Source organism: Lipotes vexillifer, unplaced genomic scaffold (genome assembly GCF_000442215.2).
Source record: "Lipotes vexillifer unplaced genomic scaffold, Lipotes_vexillifer_v1.1 scaffold425, whole genome shotgun sequence".
NCBI lineage: Eukaryota > Metazoa > Chordata > Mammalia > Artiodactyla > Lipotidae > Lipotes > Lipotes vexillifer.
In genome coordinates, this window is record NW_006785433.1 from 974196 (window position 1) to 994603 (window position 20408).

The 20408-nt window shown below is 34.7% G+C and overlaps 1 protein-coding gene across 1 annotated transcript in view; it reads left to right on the forward strand.

Moving 5' to 3' along the window:
* The window catches only part of OPA1 (OPA1 mitochondrial dynamin like GTPase), a 105046-nt gene that overhangs the window by 613 nt on the left and 84025 nt on the right, over window positions 1-20408 (forward strand). The window contains 6 exon segments of the mRNA XM_007457597.1: window positions 3015-3333; window positions 3994-4090; window positions 6808-6915; window positions 7922-7975; window positions 8656-8723; window positions 17238-17348. Coding sequence (XP_007457659.1) covers window positions 3015-3333; window positions 3994-4090; window positions 6808-6915; window positions 7922-7975; window positions 8656-8723; window positions 17238-17348 — 757 coding nt within the window.

Here is a 20408-nt window from a genome sequence, read left to right on the forward strand (position 1 = left end):
CAGCTTTTTTCAGTGTTTAGGAAGGGAGACTTGCTTTTTGGATGTGAGGTGGTGAATGTAGCACCACCTTTCTAATCACTGTGTTATTGTTGCCCTGGTCTGCGTTAATTCTAAACCGAAAATCATAGAAGTATTTACATTTCTATGGGTTACTATGTGCATTTTAATGAAATTAAATTTGACTTTAATCTTTACACGTAGCTGAGTTCTAGTATCCTTAGATATTTTCAGGTTTAACTCATTGTTGCAGGCATTTGATGAGAAGTAACATACATCAAGAAAGGTTGGAAAAACTTGGTTTTCCTGAATTAACTCAGTCTCTAAACACCTGTCTTGAATTTTTTTCGGAATGTTTTTAAGTGGTGTAATTTATAGTGTTTATAAGTGAGGGGATCCATTTGTTTTATGAAGGTTAATTTGAATCTAAATTTAGAACTGAATGGCATACAATAGTTGAAGTTTCAGTCAGTTAGAATAATTGAATAAGTTACTTCTAATGTCATGGAATTTTAATTTCTGAGTAAATCCACAGCCCTTGGTACTGAACTAAGTTATTTACAACCTTTTTATTTCTACTCAGTATTTACTGGGGAAATATATCTAATTTTCTTTAAATAAGAAAAGACTTTGCAGAAAATAGTGTACTTTGTTGGAGCAATTAAGATATGTAGGAAAAACTTTAAGAATTGAGTTTCCAACCAACTAATTATCAACTGATAATTGTTTATTCAATTGGATGCTGTCGGCTAAATTGTTTCTAAAGTTACTCTTGACTCTGTAGTCATGACTTAAAATGTCTTATGTTGATAGCACAGTTCAGCTGCCTGCAGAAGTAGAGATGTGTAAGGTCAGATGCCCCAAGTTCTGGAGTTTGTCTTTTGATGTAGTTCCTATGCATGTTATGAAGGAGTACATTTAAATTCTTACTCTTTAATAAATAAACATTCTTTGACATATATATCTAAATATGTGCTCATAGACATGTCAGAAGACCAATGGCCAACATTTATTTAGGTGCAATAAATATTTGCATAAACTTGTTGAAAAAATAATAACATGCTAGGAAACAGTACATAGATTAAAAGGAGATGATGGATGAGTGTGAATAGATGATTTCTGGGGTTGGGGTCGGGGAGCCTTGTTTTGCATCACATTTGATTTTTAGTTTGGCCTAATATATAGAAGTATATATTCAAATTCCTTTTCCACCATTCACTAGTCATTCTACCTTAGGCAAGACACAGTTTAAAAAAAGCAAGTTGGTCAAATAAGGATACTTACCTTACTGGGTTTTTCTGAGAGTTAACAGAAGCATTTGTGTAAACATCTGACATCATGCCTGGCAGTTAGGTACCCCTTTCCCCTCACTGTCCTTCACAACATTATTTCAATGTTCCTTGATTCCTTTTCCTTAAGATATTTCTACTCCCGTGTAATTAAATGAATTAAAAATTTATTCTTTAGTATGGGGCCTGGCCCATAGTAAGCACTATGATGGTGTGTTGAATAAGATAATCAGGCGTATGTTTGTTGGTAGGAGACTTTCATTCTCAGCCAGGAAGGACAGGAGGGAAGAGTTCAGATAGTAACACGTGCATTTAGATTCTTTTCTCTTTGGGGTATTCCCCCCCCTTCTTTCTTTCTTTTTCTGGGGAGCCAGGTACATGAGGTGTTAATAATTTTTCCTTAATTTCCATTCCTGGACCATCTCAGGATTGTGAAACATAGATGAGAGGGCAAAGAATAGATGTTATAAGCTACTGGAACTTTTGTGCTTAAAAGTAAAAGTTTACACGCCTTTGTTTGTATAGGTGCATCCATAATTCACATTTATTTTCATACCACCATTTTAGCCTAACATTACATGAAATCTTTTCGTATATCTACATGGTCTTCATCTTTATCACTTTAATGGCTATACACAGTATTCTCAGTATTCTTTTGTTTATGTTCCATAGTTTATAAATTTATGTTCTTAATATTAGATATTTAAGTGGTAACATTTTTTGCTATTACAGCACATCTTTTCTTCCAGTTTTATTGAGGTATAATTGACATACAGCACTGTATAGGTTTAAGATGTATAGCATAGTGATTTGACTTACATACGTCATGAAATGATGACCATAATAAGTTTAGTGAACAGCCGTTGACTCATATAGATACAAAATTAAAGAAATAGAAAAAAATATTTTTTGTGATGAGAATTCTCAGGATTTACTGTCTTAACTTTCATATATAACATACAGCCTGTTAATTGTATTTATCATGTTGTACATTACAGTCTTAGTATTTATTTATCTTAGAACTCTAAATTTGTACCTTTTGACTGCCTTCATTCAATTCCCCCTTCTGCCACCCCCTTCCTCTGGTAACCACAAATCTGATCTCTTTTCTATGTGTGTTTGTTTGTTTTTGAAGTATAATTGACCTACAACACTGTGTTAGTTCCTATTACACAACATGGTGATTTGGTATTTCTATACCATTTCAAAATGATTACCATGATGAGTTTAGTTCGGATATGTCACTATACAAAGATATTTTGTTTTCAACTTTACTGACAGCAAATAGCTGTCAGTAGTTAATAAAATAAGTCTCTACCTTTTTTGATTTCAGTTTTGATTTCTTGGACCAGGATCATAGCCCACATATAGTAAATTAGGGGACAGGCTCTGGAGTCCCACTGCCTAGGTTTGAATCCTTCCTTTACTCCTTATGTCAGTGGGGACTTCAGCAACTTACTTATGTCTGTCCGCCTTTTCCTCGTTGGTAAAATGGGGAAGATACTAGTACTTTTATTATAGGATTATCAGCAGGATCAAATGAGTTAGCTCCTGCTGCAGCAGTGCCTGGCACACAGTAAATGGTTAGTAACTGTGGGCTATCCTAAGACACAGTGTGATTGGTCATGTGTGCCTGTGTGTTTTCCCTTTTGCATATTGCTCTTTTATATCATTTCCTTTGCATTGTTTCCCCATCTGATATTTCTTCCACACCTGTTTTTCTTTCAGTGAGGTCTGCCAGTCCTTAGTGAAACACAGCTCTGGAACAAAAGGAAGCTTACCACTACAAAAACTGCATCTGGTTTCACGAAGTATTTATCATTCGCATCATCCTATCTTAAAGCTTCAAAGACCCCACTCCAGGACCTCATTTCAGCAGTTCTCCTCTCTAACTAACCTTCCTTTACGCAAACTGAAACTTTCTCCAATTAAATATGGCTACCAGCCCCACAGAAATTTTTGGCCAGCGAGATTAGCTGCAAGACTCTTAAAACTTCGTTATCTCATACTCGGATCTGCTGTTGGGGGTGGCTATACAGCCAAAAAGGTGAGGTTAACTTTCCTACTGCTTTTCCAGTTATTCCAGCATGATTGTTTTAAAGTTTCTTAGCATATGTCGTTTTTCTTTAGTGCAGTAGAATGTAATTAGATGTTTAAACATTTATTGTGTGTCTCTATTATGTGCTAAATTGTTTTAATGGTGCTAATAGGGAAATGCTCTCTGAATCTTAGTTATTATAAGAGATGAAAATGACCTAATGGAAGGAGCACTGGTCTGGGAGTACGAACACTTAGGTTTGATTTTCAGCTTTGCCATTTAGTAGCACAGGCAGGGAAGTAAGTGGCATGCTCATGCAAGTACTTTGTGACAGCTCTGGGACCAAAGGCGGGGTATCCTGATCCCTGGTCTGTCTTCCTTGTATTCCTCCGTGTTGTTTAAAGCCAAATCATGAAACCCATTTGAAATAGGAGTACATTTTGAATTTTTCCATTTTCTGTATTTAGTAAAGGAACATTTACATGTTTTATATGCTTGTCTGCTAATTTATTTTTAGAAAAGCAGAGGCCACTTTGTTTCTAAAAATTTTGAACATAATACATTGCTCTTAGTAGCTTAGCATGTTTTAACAAAATAAATTTAAATATATTTTTTTATATTTAATATGGCATTCAGATCATTTGATTGGCATACTTTCTTATCTTTCAGACTTTTGATCAGTGGAAAGACATGATCCCTGACCTTAGTGACTATAAATGGATTGTGCCTGACATTGTATGGGAGATTGATGAGTATATCGATTTGGGTTTGTATCAACATTAAAATACTTTTCTTGGTTGTATCTTTAGGAAAGAGAAATAGTTGTATTGAGATAGCTCCTTAACTCTAAGTTTAAGGTTGTAGCAGTTTGGGGGTTTTTTTGACATCTTTATTGGAGTATAATTGCTTTACAATGGTCTGTTAGTTTCTGCTATATGACAAAGTGAATCCGCTATACATATACATATATCCCCATATCCCCTCCCTCTTACGCCTCCCTCCCACCCTCCCTATCCCACCCCTCTAGGTGGTCACAAAGCACCGAGCTGATCTCCCTGTGCTATGCGGCTGCTTCCCACTAGCTATCTATTTTACATTTGGTAGTGTATATATGTCAGTACTACTCTCTCACTTCGTCCCATCTTACCCTTCCCCCTCCCCGTGTCCTTAAGTCCATTCTCTACGTCTGCGTCTTTATTCCTGTCCTGCCCCTAGGTTCATTAGAACCTTTTTTTCTGTTTAGATTCCATATATATGATATTAATGTGTTAGCATATGGTATTTGTTTTTCTCTTTCTGACTTAATTCACTGTGTATGACAGACTCTAGGTTCATCCACCTCACTACAGATAACTAGTTTTGTTTCTTTTTATGGCTGAGTAATATTCCATTGTATATATGTGCCACATCTTCTTTATCCATTCATCTGTCGATGGACACTTAGGTTGCTTCCATGTCCTGGCTATTGTAAATAGTGCTGCAGTGAACATTGGGGTGCATGTGTCTTTTTGAATTATGGTTTTCTCTGGGTATATGCCCAGTAGTGGGATTGCTGGGTCATATGGTAGTTCTATTTTTAGTTTTTTAAGGAACCTCCATACTGTTCTCCATAGTGGCTGTATCAATTTACATTCCCACCAACAGTGCAAGAGGGTTCCCTTTTCTCCACACCCTCTCCAGCATTTGTTGTTTGTAGATTTTTTTTTTTATACAGCAGGTTCTTATTAGTTATCTGTTTTATACGCATTAGTTTATATATGTCAATCCCAGTCTCCCAATTCATCACACCACCATGTTTGTAGATTTTTTGATGGCTGGTTGTAGCAGTTTTATTTTAATGATAAAAGTAATAGAATAGCAGAAAAAAATTGGTAAGAAAAAAAATTATCCACTAGTTCATCAGTTTTAACAGAACTGCCACTATCCTTAGGGATCAGTTTCTTTTAACTGTACCTATTTTGTGTATGTGGTTAATATTTTACTTTCCTTTTTAAGAATTATATAGTCATAGTGAACATACACTCTGCTATCTTGTCTTTTGCTACTTAACACATTTGTCAGCATTTTCTACTCTGCCGAGCAGCCTTCTTGAATATCATTTTCAATGTTGTATGATGTTACCCAGAACAGATGCACTGTGCTTCACCTAATAGCTCCCTTTGATTGAGTACCTTGGTTACCTCTACTTTTTGTAACCAGGTTCCTTAAAAGCCTGCTAGTGTCCAGAGTGATTTCTCCTGTTAGTCTTTCATTGTTCCCTTTTTCAAATAATAGATAGATGAGAAAAAAAGTATATTTGATAGTTACGATTGCCAGTAACTCATGGTGATCTTTAGAAAAAGATTTTTTCTGATGAAATTATTTTCCTCAGGGCTCTTTTTTAAGACTTTGTGTAGACATTTTTTAGACTTTAGCTTAGGTGTATATGGGGGTGGGTTTAATCTCTGCATGCACTATTCACAGCACTGTCTTAAAGATAAAATTGTTGCATTGACAAAGATATTTACAGGAAAAGCACTCCTTCAAATTACTTTTCTAACACCTATGAGAAGAGCTTTTAACAGTATGCATTCACTAATCCCACACTGTAGTGGCTGCAAGCCTGGGTTCTGAAGCTAGACTGTCTAGGCTTAAACCTGGCTCTCCCACTTTGCTGTATGTGCAGGTCCTGTTACTTAACCTCTGTGCCCCATTCATCGTCTGTAAAATGTGGTTGATGAGAACTGTTTTGTAGCATTGACATGAAGATTAAACAAGTTAATGCTTTTATAGCACTTAGAATAAGACCTAATACATATTCTTGTTTTGAGAAACTTTGTGTTTTATCTTCTCCAGAGAAAATTAGAAAAGCCTTTCCTAATTCAGAAGACACTGTAAAGTTGTACCAAACTTTGACAAAATTGTTGAGTATTTGTAAACAAAAATAAATACTTGATCACTTTATAAATAAAGCTAGCAATAATAAAGTAATGGCTTGTCTTGGGTTCAGAGACAGTTTTTTTGAAGTGGTAACAAGTGTAAGTCTTCCTAGGGAATACAAAAGGAGAGAGAAAAGTAATGGAATTCTGTTCTTAAACTTGAACTGGGATTTCATCACTTTTTTTTGAATTCAGGTCAGGTGCTACAAAAGATTTTTCTTTTTTCTTTGATTCATTGCCTTTCTGCTGTGACTTCCTCGCAAAAAATACTTCTGTTTCCAATCCAGTGTTAACATTTATACAGTGTTTCTGTCTCAAGGCATTTAACTTATAAATCAAAGATAACCCTCTAAACCGTATGTTTGGTGAGTCTTTTTTTAAAAATTTTCATGGCTTGTAGAAGATCATCAGAATAACACATTGTTTCAGATATATGTAGCAGTTATAGTTGGAATAGGGAGAAAAATGGAAAAAAACATTTAAGTTTATATATGATTATTTAAATTGTATGAATGTTTCAGTAGTCAGATTCTTATTTTGAGACTATTTCTTTTCTCTTCTCCAGAGAAAATTAGAAAAGCCCTTCCTGATTCAGAGGACCTTGCAAAATTGGCACCCGACTTTGACAAGATTGTTGAAAGCCTCAGCTTATTGAAGGACTTTTTCACCACAGGTAAGGAAGGACGTGTGTTTGATCTCGTTTAAAATGTCGGGAAACACAGAGGAAAAATACTTAAAATGTATTCATTTGTTTATTTCCATCTTTTATTTATTTATTAATTATTTTAAATTAACATTTTTTAAAATAAATTTATTTATTTTGTTTATTTATTTTTGGCTGCATTGGGTCTTCATGGCTTTCTCTAGTTGCGGCGAGCGGGGGCTACTCTTCCTTGCGGCAGGTGGGCTTTTCATTGCGGTGGCTTCTTTTGTTGCGGAGCATGGGCTCTAGGCACGTGGGCTTCAGTAGTTGTGGTATGTGGGCTCAGTAGTTGTGGCTCACGGGCTTAGTTGCTCCACGGCATGTGAGATCTTCCCGGATCAGGGCTCGAACCTATGTCCCCTGCATTGGTAGGTGGATTCTCAGCCACTGCACCAACAGGGAAGTCCCTATTTCCATCTTTTAAATGAAAATATGTAGTACAAATAAAAGCCAGGTTTTTGGTAAAAGGATAAACACGAAGTTTTGTTGCTCTGTGGTTTTACTATTTTTTTAATGTATTTTTATTTTTTTGGCAGTGCCATGCGGCACACGGGATCTTAGTTCCCTGACCAGGGTTCAAACCTGTGCCCCTTGCAGTGGAAGCACAGAGTCTTAACCACTGGACCACCAGGGAAGTCCCCGTGGTTTTAATTTTTGTTTGGCCCAAGAAAATGAAAATTTGCAAGAACTTAAACATGCTTGGCTTTAGTCAGTGAGGGAAAAATAAATCACTTGTTCTTGACAAGTAGATGATACTTCCTATGTGTTTGCTGTTCATAGTTGGTTAGAGCCGATTTGGTGATTTTAAAACAAATTTAATTATAACGGACCATAGTGAGTAGAATTTACTAAGGCTAATCCTGGTGTATTTGCCCAATTCTGCCCTATCCTGATATAAATCTGAGGTCTCAGAAATCTTTGTTTGCTCATTGTTAAATTTTACATTTCTATTTCCCCCTTTGCTGATTTTTCACAGGTCACAAATTGGTTAGTGAAGTCATAGAAGCTTCTGACCTACTTCTCTTGTTAGGTGTGTAAACAGATATTTTTGCTGATCTTAACATGCCTTTTAAATGCATCTAATAAACTAGCTGCAAATAAAATTGCAGACCAAATTTATAATATTGCTTATGCTAAATTTTAAAATGTCAGAATTATATTGGGCAAATTCATTATCCTTTAGGTGGAAATAATAAAATAATTCTTTGTGGTAAAACTAAAATTCCTAAATATGTGTCTATATTATAAGATTAAAGCTATTAAAAAGAAAGTTTGGGTAACCAAAATATTTTCTTGAACCTGATCTGTTTCTGATAATTGAAACGAAAGTCATTTTAGTTTGTCTCATCTGTCCTGTCACAGTTGACATTTTTAATTTAATTTTTTTTACTGTATATGGTCTGTAATGGCAGTAGTGTATGGCTGAACTGTAAGTACTCTCATGTAAAATAATCCTTATCAAAGATTGCCTTATTTTTTATTGTAATTTTCAGTGATATTTTAAAAAATCAGTTAAACATGTCCTATAATGGTTTTGAAAATTTTTTTCTTAGGTTACCACTGTGTTCCTTAAAATAAGAATAGCTTTCCAAAAAGTGATTTTTGCTCTAAAAATCCTTTTATCTTTCAACCGACTAAACATAATTTGGAATTTAGTTTAGGCTATTGACTTCACTGGAGAATTTAAAGGACTGCATATTTATCTTTAAGGTTCACCTGGAGAAACGGCATTTAGAGCAACAGATCCCGGATCTGAAAGTGACAAGCCTTATAGAAAGGTACGTATAAAGGAGCGTTCTTCACATAGATAGTCTTGAAAGATTTTTTAAAGTTTTTACCTACCCTGGAAGATCTGAAAATGGTAGCATCCGAGAAGCAAACATAAAAGCATCCAGTGGAGGTATTGTTATTATTCTTGGTACAAAATGCAAGGTATTATTCAACAGTTCTGGAAATATAATTGGAGAAGCCAGTTTCTCTCAAATATGTCTGTGAAATATTAGTTTCCAGGGTTGTCCCCAACAAAGGGTTTTGTTGTTAAGTATGTGTGGGGGAAAGCTGGTATAAATAAAACAAGCAAGCTTCTTTTCTTTTCCCTAGGATTTCTCAGACCTTAATATATGCATGTGCATTGTGAATCTCTAAGAGAAGTCAAAGTGTGCAGGGTTTTCCAGATTTGTTTAGCAACAAAACGCTTCTTCCATGAAATACCTTCTAGGGACTAATGTTTCATGGTATACAGCTAGGGGAAATATTAAGGGAACAGCAAGTTTGTTACTAAGGGATAAATAGACTTCTGTTACATTGATAGTCAACAAAATTATGTATGGGGTTATTTAGGATATGTTAATTTCAATTCATGCATTAAAACCCATATGAAACTTTTAGAAGAATTGCTGATGTAGAATAACGTGCATTGTTCTGTATTTATATTAATATGTTAACCTGATATTGTCTTACTCTTCATTTTTTTCATCTTTTGAAATTGGTAAGATAACTGATTCCTTGGAAGTTCTTTTTAAATAATAACCTAGATAAATAAATATCTGGAAAAAATACTCCATGAACATTTAAAAATTCAATATGAACATTTAAAAATTAAATGATGAAGGTTATTATGGTTTTAAATCATTGAGGTAAATAATTTTATGTTTTTTGGGGAAGCAGGAAGAAAGTAATTCCTATGTGTAGATTTCCATCTTGTTTCCTGTCCTTCAACTTTGAGCTTTTTACATGATATTCCAAGTTTTAATTATATTTCAAAAGATTTTTTTTCTTTTGTCTTTTAACTTGATCTTTTGGAGAAAACATTTTTCAAAATGTGTGTGTATATGTGTGTGTGTTTGCCTTTTAACTTGATCATTTTTGATACCTTTTCCACTGGCATTATTTTAACCAAGGGATACCCTTGACTATACATGCTACTGGAAAGAAACATTTGAATAGAAATTAGCCTATGATGCACAGCTTATTTTGAGCCAAGGCCTTGGCCCTTAATGCAGATAGACTTAATGTGCAAAGAAAAGCTAATCTAACTGGGGAGAAGGAACCCCTGTTACAAGTATGGTAGTATGTTTTTTGAGCGACAGGATTTCTTGTTGCCTAGATCAGTTAAGGGAGGCTTGCATCTCTGTTCTTTTCTCATATGGCCTAGGATTGTTTTGGTAAATGAGAATCCTGTATAGGGCCTGACAGATAATTCCCTTAAAATCCTGCTAAGGTGATAAATGAGTAGTAACTGATACATGATCAAGAGCTCTGCAGTATAGAAGAAACAAGAGAACTGATCTCTGGGAATTTATATTTACAGATTTTATTTTATACAGTAGACATGAGAGCAAATTTATTGCTTTATTTTATAATTTACTTTGCTTGAAGATAAGTGCTGTTGTAGACTGTTTCTTTTTAACTTTTCCATAATTTATGGTGATTATCCTGCCCATTAAAAACGCACCAATTATTTCCAACTGTTTGTTATAAATTAAGCCGTTTTCATTACAGGTTAAATCAGATAGTATTAAATGCTAGTATAAATGTTTACTATACAGAAAAAGTATTTTCAACCTCAACTAGTGGTTTTAAATTTTATTAATATGCAGCATTGTTTTCAAGGCTTGACTGTTACCTGTGATATTTGAAAATAATGAACTACTCAGACAAGATGCAGATAAACTGATTGTTAAGAGACTCGCCTGTAAATTGATGATTGAATGTAAGCATGGAAAGGGAGACCTTAGCAGAAGCCTTTTTGAAATTATTCTAAAGCATCAAATTTGAAAATTTGGGCAATAATCAGAGGTGGTAGAACGGCATCCAGAGTTCAGGTGATACCTTTTTGATTGGTTCAGTCTGGTGACTGAGAGCTCCAAGATTTAAAATGGTGTTCATGCCTTAGCTTAATGATTGTTGGGTTTATACCAAAGTTTCTGGCTAGACTTCTATTAGAAATGTAAAAGTAAATGTGAATCAGATTTTTTTATGTAGTGATAAATTAAAAACATTTCGACTAGAAGTAAAAAGAGAAACTTGTTCTTTCTAATAAGAGAACACATCTGGAAAAGTGCTGGCAAGTAGAGCGACAATTAGGAACCTTTCGAAGTCAGTTGAAGTGAAAGTGACAGGGAGTTGCAGGAACACAGATGCCAGATTGACTTGAGTCAGGCAGAATGAACCACACAACAGACAGATTACCTGTGGTTCCCAGTCTGGGGGTCACTAGACTTTTAGGTGTTCTGGAAAGTTGTGATTGAGGTCTTCAAAAAGTCAAAAAGCATCTCTTCCCACATAATGCTACACAGGCTAACTAAACCTCAAGTTTCTTTGATTTTGCCTGGATTTATATCCGTTCAGTTTGTGGACAGTAGGTATGTTTATCAAAAGTTCTTCTACGTATTTTTGATAAATAAAAAATGGAAAAATACTGAAACCACATTTTAGTAAATGCTTTTAGTTAGTCAAAAATTTTTAAACTTGTGTTCACTATAGAAAAATATTAGGAAGAGCCCTTAGTGTGACCTGAATAATATTCTTGAGACCTGGAGACCTTTAGAACTACCTGAAGACAAATTTGGAATTGGAGTGGCAAGCCTTTTTTAGTGAATTAATGGACTCACCTGGTTTGTAAGTCAGTAGATTTCTGTATATCAGTCATAGTATATATAGGTGACAGGACCACTTAGTGTATCTCCTTTTTTTAGATTCAGTAACATTGTTGTGTTCTAGTGAAAATTAATTTGCTAAATGAGACATTATCTGTGCTTTTGTTCTATCATGTTTCTGATGGCTCATAAACATCTCATAGTAGTAAGGAATATGGTCATTCTGAAGGGTACAAGCCCATTTATAATTTATAGAAAATATTTGAAGTCCAAATCATAAAAAGTATTGTTACTCTTTTAAAAATAATCATTAAATAGTAATTATCTTCCTTTCCACGTTACTGTAATTCTTATTTGTGTGGCTTTACTTATTTTATACCTACCCTCTGAAATATCTCTCTTCCCTTTTCTCTGCCTAATTTCCACTCATCCTGAAAGCCCAGTTCAGTTGTCACCTCTGTGAAGCCTTCCATAACCATTTTAGTCCCAATAATTATTCTCTTAACAATTTAAAACATTTCACAGATGAAACACTATTTACTTTGGCTTTCATTCTTACTGTTTAATAGGCTATTTCTATCACAAAATCTCTGTTCTCAGAGCACCTAGGATAATGCTGAACTCTTAACACAATTCATCAGTTGATTTAACTCAGTAAAAGTCTGATTTAAAGTAAGCAAATTTGGTTAATGCTAACAAGAGCGGGCCCAAAGATTTTATGTAATGTGTCTTTTTGCTCTGATTACCTTTGAATTTCTCCTGGCCTTCGATATTTGACAACTATTGAGGAGAGCAAGAATGTGAAGGTAGCACTTATACTCGGAATTCTGAGTTGTAACAAAGCAGTGTTGCTTAAGTAGGACTTAACATTTCTGGGATTCCTCATGCAACAAATAATGTAAACTGTGGCAAAATGAAATTCTCACAACCAGCACCATCTAGTAGCCGCAGATTCAGGAAACTTAGGTTTCCTGAGCAGCTAACAATTGGCAAATATACTTGGTTAGATACTTGTTTTATTCCTTAATAATAAGCATATTGCATTTTTATGTCATTTTAAAAACATTAAATATATACTGTGTACATAACACTATTTTTAGGTAATAATTTAGAGCAAGGGATTTGGTAGAAATTGTATTATCGATAAAAACTATTGGTAATAGACTGATTTGTTCATCTCTTAAAATTAATTATTTGTAGAAATTGTCCAAATAGGATGCGATATTTCTCAGTTGGAGCAAATTAAATAATTCAAGTAGAAAGACATACTTCTTTCTGATATCCAATAATAAACATATTTTAGTTGGCTGTAAGTATCTTGAGCTGAATTATATATTACTGGGAGGGAGGAAAATAGGAAAATAGATCTTTTTAGCTAATGAAATAGCAGAATTATTCAAACTTTAAAAAGCAGTTTAGTGCCTAGGAATATTTTTTAAATGGAAGGGGAAAGAAGTCTTCACTTTCACGAAGTTCTTTTCTGGACCCAAGTTACTTTTAAAACTAATAAAACGGGTTGGCAAGCTTTTCCTTAGAGGCCAGATGGTAAATATTTTAGGTTTGCAAGCCCTGTGGTCTCTAGGACTACTCAGGTAGCCCACTGTACTTTGTGAACTCCTTCTCTAAAGAGTAATTTACATTTGCCCTCTGAAATATTGCAGTTTTACCATTTTCCTCATTTAAATGTAAATTGAACGTGAAGGGTCAAAGGCACTTTGAAAATAGTGAGACTGTAGAGCTAACAGGTATCAGGTGTAGACTTTGGAGTCACACTGCCTGTATTCAGACTCTGTCTTTCCTGTTTTCTGAGCTGTGTGACCTTGGATAAGTTCCTTAGCTTCTCTGAGTTTCTGGTTTCCTCTTCAGTAATAGGGGGAACCCTACCTGATAAGGGTTATTGTGAGCATTTCATAAAGCCCTTTAGTACAAGATCTTGGCACATGATTAATATGATGATAATAATAATGATGATTATTATCATCTAACACTTAGAATTATTCCATGAGTTAGCATATTAACATTATTTGATTAATTTCCTCCCCTTTTCTTAATTCCTGTTGAATCTGTTCTGGGGATTGTGATAAGTGGGAAAATGGACTGTAGGGTTGATGTGTGGCTTATTTACAGAATAGGCAATTTTTAGGAAACCCAATTTGGATTTTATGCTGTAAACTGTGTGCATTTTTAGGTAAAAGTAGGTTATCATTTAATTCATTCAAGCAACAGACATGGGCCAAGCCCTATCCTAGGTCCTGGCCATAACACATCTGAAGTGTCAGGCCTTATTCTGTGTGCTAGGTATAAAAACAAACAAGGTATGGGCCCTTTAGAATACTGTTAAAAATATAGTATTGGGTTGGCCAAAAAGTTCGTTCGGGTTTTTCCATATCTTACAGAAAAACCCAAACAAACTTTTTGGCCCACCCAGTATTTTATTTTATTTTATTTTATTTTTTTGGCCATGCCTCCCGGGTTGCGGGATCTTAGTTCCTCAACCAAGGATCCAAGCCAGGGCCCCAGCAGTGAGAGCGCCAAGTGCCAACCACTGGACTGCCAGGGAATTCCCAAAAATATAGCATTTTAAATGTATTCACATCAGAATGAGTCATAATTTCAAGATTTAAAAAAATATTTTCTAACAAGCTTATCAACTTCTAGAGGTATTTGCAGCATTTTCAGTTGATATTTTGGTTTCTGGAGTTATCACTGATTTTCTTGGTCTGACATTATACTTTTTTAAAAACCCGAGAACACTGTACATGAAATATGGGACTATGAGAACTGCAGCGTCAAATTGACAGTAGCCAGGAGATGTTTAGAGAGTATTCATCTGTGGTTGTTTACAATAACTATTGTTAAAGACCACAATTAGTACATTTTTAATGTAATATATATCATTTAAAAAACAATTATGTGCTGTTTCTTGAGAGAAGAATGTCTGAACTTGGGGAAATATTTATTGAGTAAAAGTGTTCTGTTCATGTAAGGAGGCATGAACAAATGCCTCATCTTGCACAGGAGGCACACACATTTTTCCCTTCCTTATTCCACAAGCCTTAGCTTTAAAAGCTAATCCAGCTGTGCTTAGGGTGAGATTTGATGCCTAAAGTTGGATAAAGGTAACCTTTTTTAGTATAGTGTATATAGCTTTTCTGTGTCTAATTCTTGTTTTCGTCCTACTTTTTTTAGGAGGTAACAGTTAATTTCAACTACCTTCACATAAAAGTGCTTCAGTAACAGACTTGGAAGGAAAGTGAGGTGTCACTAGAAAGAGAGGGTGTTTTTCTTGTAATAGATATTAGATATTTACCATACAATTTGTATGTACATATAAACAGTGGATTAGGGAGGGGTGTTTAAGCTATGAATAAACAAGAATCCTGTGCCTGATAGACCAGCACAGTTAAGAAATGTGGAATATTTTCTCACTGCTTTAGCATTTTATAACTTATACTACTGAGTATTATGTTAATTAAAGCACAGGTACACTAATGTGTAAGCCAACATGGGAAGCCATCTTTAAAAGGGAGCTGTTTTGAGAAATCTAAACACTTGGATGAGTAGAAGTGATTATGATAAATGACTAAATGAATAAAAATGAGTTGGATTACTTTTCTTTCTGCTTGATGAAAGGCAGTGATACAAAAAATGAGAAAAAAGGACATAAAAAATAATGGGAATGATGAGGGTAGTGAGTTGGCACTGCATTTCTTTGATAGATTTATCAATGACCATAGAAGTGTTTATTTAAAAGATACATGTTAAAAGATAACCGCAGGTTTTTATAAATATATTTTGCACTATTGAATTTGGAAACAAATGTTGAAATTTTAGTTATGTTACTTGCCACTTTGATCTCTTACTTTTCATGAAGAAATATCAACTAGTTTCATCCTTTGATTTAAATAGTAAGTCAACCAGTTTCATTATGTTGGTATAACTTAATGTATTAAAACTAAGAATCAAACAAAAAAAACCCTAATTGTTTGCTAATATTTCCCTTAATTTAAAGTGCTTTACTGTAATACAGCTTTTCTATTTGAACTTATTTCTTTTCTGGTAAACTTTTTTATTTATATAAATCTTTGGATTATATAAACTAAGTTATTAAGCCTCCAGGTGAGTCTACTAATTAAAATTTGAATGTAACGTTAACCAATATTTCATTTTAAGAAACTTTATAACTGTACTATACAAAATAAAATAGTTTTGGCAGTTATTTTATAAAGCTGTGAAGCTATTTGAAACTCCTAAGGAGTGTTAGTTTTCCTAATTCTTTTTATTATTATAACTTGGTAAAAATTGTTCTCCCAGGTAAACTATTCTTGTACAAATTAAAGAGTGACCTCATTCATTGGAACTTTGCCTTTTTAGGGTTTCTAATTGAGAAAATATACGGTTCCTGACATTGTCAATCGCTAGTTGTTTTTCCTCCTACATTTCTTGACGTTGATTATCTAATAGACAGCAATTAAAAACACTGTACAGAAAATGACATGTATTTTCGTTTCATGTCACAGTGAATACATTGCATCAGATGAACATTTCATGATTATTAAATGGAATGAATTTTAAACATAGAAATGATGATTATTTTGTGCATAGGTCCAAACTGGGTTTTGTTTCATTTTTATTTTCATAGTAACTATATTATCTCCATATCTTAATTATGTTATTTTATTGAACTTGTGCTTTAGTAATTGATATATCCTTGGTTATATTCTCAGAGGCCATTTTTATTTAATGTCAAAACAGCTTATAAAAAGTGAAAATTCAGTCAAACTACTTATTTGATGTTGTATAAAGCTAAAGCAGTACCTCAAACATTATTTTTTAATTTGCAAAAAAAAAAAACCCTTAGATTTTAATCAAATAAGATTCTGTGCGTAGACATGTAAAATTATGAATTAATGTAAAACCTTGATTAACTTGATGCTCAAAACTACGTTTTGAGGGATCTTTATTTATTTACTTTTTGGCCACGCCATGTGGCATATGGGATCTTAGTTCCTGGACCAGGGGTCAAACCCACGCCCCCTGCAGTGGGAGCTTGGAGTCTTAACCACTGGACCTCCAGGGAAGTCCCTTGAGGGGTCTTTAATTGAAGACATCAGATGTCAAGGAAAGCTTAAGAATAATAATTTAATAAGCTTTTATGTATTCTCCATTTAGTCTTATGAAACTTATGGTTGAGAATTAGAAGATTCAGACCTTTGAAATCAACACTGTTCAAAAATCGGTTTTGTTTTTTCCTCCATATGTATCAAGTCAGGAGCGTACACTAGTTCGTATTGGCAATTCAAAAATAAGGGTTGAAGTATTTGTGTTCTCAATTTTTCTGTTACTAGGACATTTAGTTAACTATAGTGCCACCTTCCTTGAGCATTCCCGTTAGTCTTGGTTTTACTGTATGTTGATATTATATATCTGGCTCGTTTTATTCAGCAGTCACTTATTGCATTTTCCTTTTCACTTATTAAACTATGCTGTTTTATATTTCTGAGACATAATTTTACTGAGGAGAAAAATGGAAATGTAGTACAGAACCCAGTTATATAGTGGCTCTGAGTTTCCATTTTTGTTATAAGCTATCCATTCCTCTCTGACTTACATCTGTTCCTTTCTTGTGCCCTTTGGTTTAACATTGTTCTCCTCCCCGATTTTCCTCTTCTCCTCGTTGTAAACTCACGGCAGGGTCTGCTTGGTGAGCTCATTCTCTTACAACAGCAAATTCAAGAGCATGAAGAGGAAACGCGCAGAGCCGCAGGCCAATATAGCACGAGCCATGCCCAACAGAAGCGCAAGGTGATGGATGGTTTAAGGGGGCTACTGATATGTTCACACTAATCAGCCGTTTCTACCAGGATCGTGTCACCTTAATCCATTCATGGACTCCAGTTATGAGAAATTATTTTTGACAAAGTAAAAATATGAAAGATAATAGAGATATGCAACTCTCCTAGAGTAGGTAAATCCAAAATATTAAACGTAGGAATTTATTTTCTGAAAATCAGATTGTCTGTGAGGGTTCATGGATTTGTACTTAGATAAGAATTATGAATTGCAGCTTACTTGGTCCAGTTATTGAGTCACCTTAAATTTGTAGCCAACTTGTCTATTCTCCAAGTTTTCATTTGTAAAATGAAAAGGGTTACTGTGAATGACCATGTTAAATTAAAGAATGAAATGTATTTGTTTTAGTTAAAATGAATCAGCAGAGAATTCTTATTTCTTACAGAAGGACACTATTTTGACTTAACTTTGGGGCAAAGTTATTCTTAGATACTTTGATAAATTTGTATAAAGATTTTCCACATTTATTAATAAGGTCAGCACAGATTTTCACCTTGTCTACTGAAGGATTGAACATTGGAAATTTGATATAATTCTGGTCAATAAAGAACAGATTCTGATAAAACTCAGCATAACAGTATACAAATGTTTGGTTATAGGAGCAACCAAGGAATCCTTAAAGATATACTTTTGGCTGTTAGATGATCCTATAGTATAGTTCCCAAGGTTAATGTTCTAAAGAGACTAGAGTCAAATGAACTGTATGTAATGATTTTAAAATTATACTCTAAGATCTTGAAATCAGCTATTTGTGTTACATATATTAGATAAGAAAAATTTTGGAGTTAGGTGCAAATCTTACTCAGGAAAAAAGATTCAGTCATATAATTAGCTTCCTGTATGTTCTGATATTGAAATCAACCAATACTATAGATAATTAGTGCAGTAATTCTGCTGGCTAACCCTGTCGCATTTGGTGGTGGTTAATACTTGAGAATACTCATCATAGTTTTCATTTATTTTTTCAGTATCACTACCTGGCTTTTCTCAATTCCATGGCTGTGGAATCAACTCCTGTATGTTGTTTAGTTTTCAGTGAATGAATAACATAGGTAGAAATAGAAAACAAGTTATTTTCCTACTTGTGTTAAACCAAGGGAGGACTTATTTTGGCTGCGTTGGGTCTTCATTGCTGTTGTGGTGAGCAGAGACTATTCTCTAGTCTCTAGTTGTGGTGAGCAGAGACTATTCACTGCGGTGTGTAGGCTTCTCATTGCAGTGGCTTCTCTTGTTGCAGAGCACGGGTTCTATGTGCGCAGGCTCAGTAGTTGCAGCACCCGGGCCCTAGAGTGCATGGGCTTCAGTAGTTGCAGTGCGTGGGCTCAGTCGTTGCGGTGCGTGGGCCCGAGGGTGCGCAGGCTTCAGTAGTTGTGGCTCACGGGCTCTAGAGAGCAGGCTCAGTAGTTGTGGCATACGGGCTTAGTTGCTCCGCAGCATGTGGGATCCTCCCAGACCAGGGATTGAACCTCTGTCTCCTGCATTGGCAGGCAGATTCTTAACCACTGTGCCACCAGGGAAGTCCCAAGGGAGGGCTTACTTTAAATGGTGCTTTAGCATTCTCTGTTCCTCATGCTGTTGAGAGTACCATTTAAATATTGTAACAAGCTGGATGCTTAGGCTAAGCCCTCTGTTCCTTAGCTTTGTTACAGAAAGAAGGGGAGGGAGCTACTGTGTTTTGGTACGTTAGTTAGGAATATGAATATAGCTCTAGTTACTAGTAGTTCTTGTTTTTTTCATAATGGTAAAATAATTTGCAATGAGTCCTATAGATCTGCTATTTTAAGATTCTAAGATACAGTTTAAGATTATTGATGTGCTGTTGAATCTGATGATTTAAGCAATATCAGTAGTGAATATTGTTTATTTTCTACACTGCCAAGGGTTAACGTTCATTTGGGGTCTACTTTACTAGCCTTTTTTCAGGCTTATGGTTATCCTTCCTATTCCTAATATTTATTGGATTATCCATGTAACCCTTTTATTCCTCACTTTACACATTTGCAAAAGAGCTACTGGCAGGACTGTACCTCCATCTGTTTTGTTTATTAAGGCATACTTAGTAGAGCACGAAACAGGGCTTGTTCCTGCCCACTTTGCAGTTACCTTGTGTGAAAGTAAATGAGACTAAAAACAACTTATGCTCCTCTATAATAATGTCATTCCTTAAAGATGTCCTTAAAGATGTCCTTAAAGGTGTCCTTAAAGATGTCCTTAAAGATGGTTTCCTTACTGTATCTTCCCCTTTATTCCCCGTATAGTTAGTACCCAGATGACTTTTCAGCCCTACATTGTCATAATGACCAAAATCCTAATTTGATGAGATTTTTATCATTCTAAGCATTTGAGGTTTGCTTGAGGTACAAAGCCACAGCTACTTTTTGTTGCTTTTTGATCATTATTTCTTATCACACCTTGAAAATACAAGTAGGCCTTCATTATTTATATCTTATTAGTAGCAGCTAATAGATTTACCCTGTATCATCTGAGCAAAGGAGTTCATGCAGAGACAGCAGATTAAGACTGCCATTGATAGGTTTGCCTCCTGTGAATATGTACACATACATAAAAATTTTTACGAATCTTATGCATTTCTGTATTTCAGAATGTCCAGAATTGCTTAGTAGGAAGAAATACTTAAAATTTAAAAATCAGGCTTGGTTTTGTGAGGAGCTAGTAAAGGTTTTTTTCTTTCAGCTTTAGCTTGTTTCTGCAGAGGGTTCTGCTCTTTCTCCATCAATTTTACAGCCCTGGAATTGTAGAAAAGCTCTGGTTTCAAGACTATTGATACCCATTTCTGTCAGGGTGAGTTTTAAATTAATTTCATAATGAAAACTAAATTTAAACAGTAGGACAAGAACTTACTGTAAGTAGCTGAATTTTACCAGTAAAGTGCATCAAAATAAAATATACCCAGGTTGCTAGTTAAGACCTCAAATAAATGATAGACTAACAAGAGCATGTACTATTCTCTTAAGAAAATATGTAAAAGTATCTTATCATTAATCTTTAATA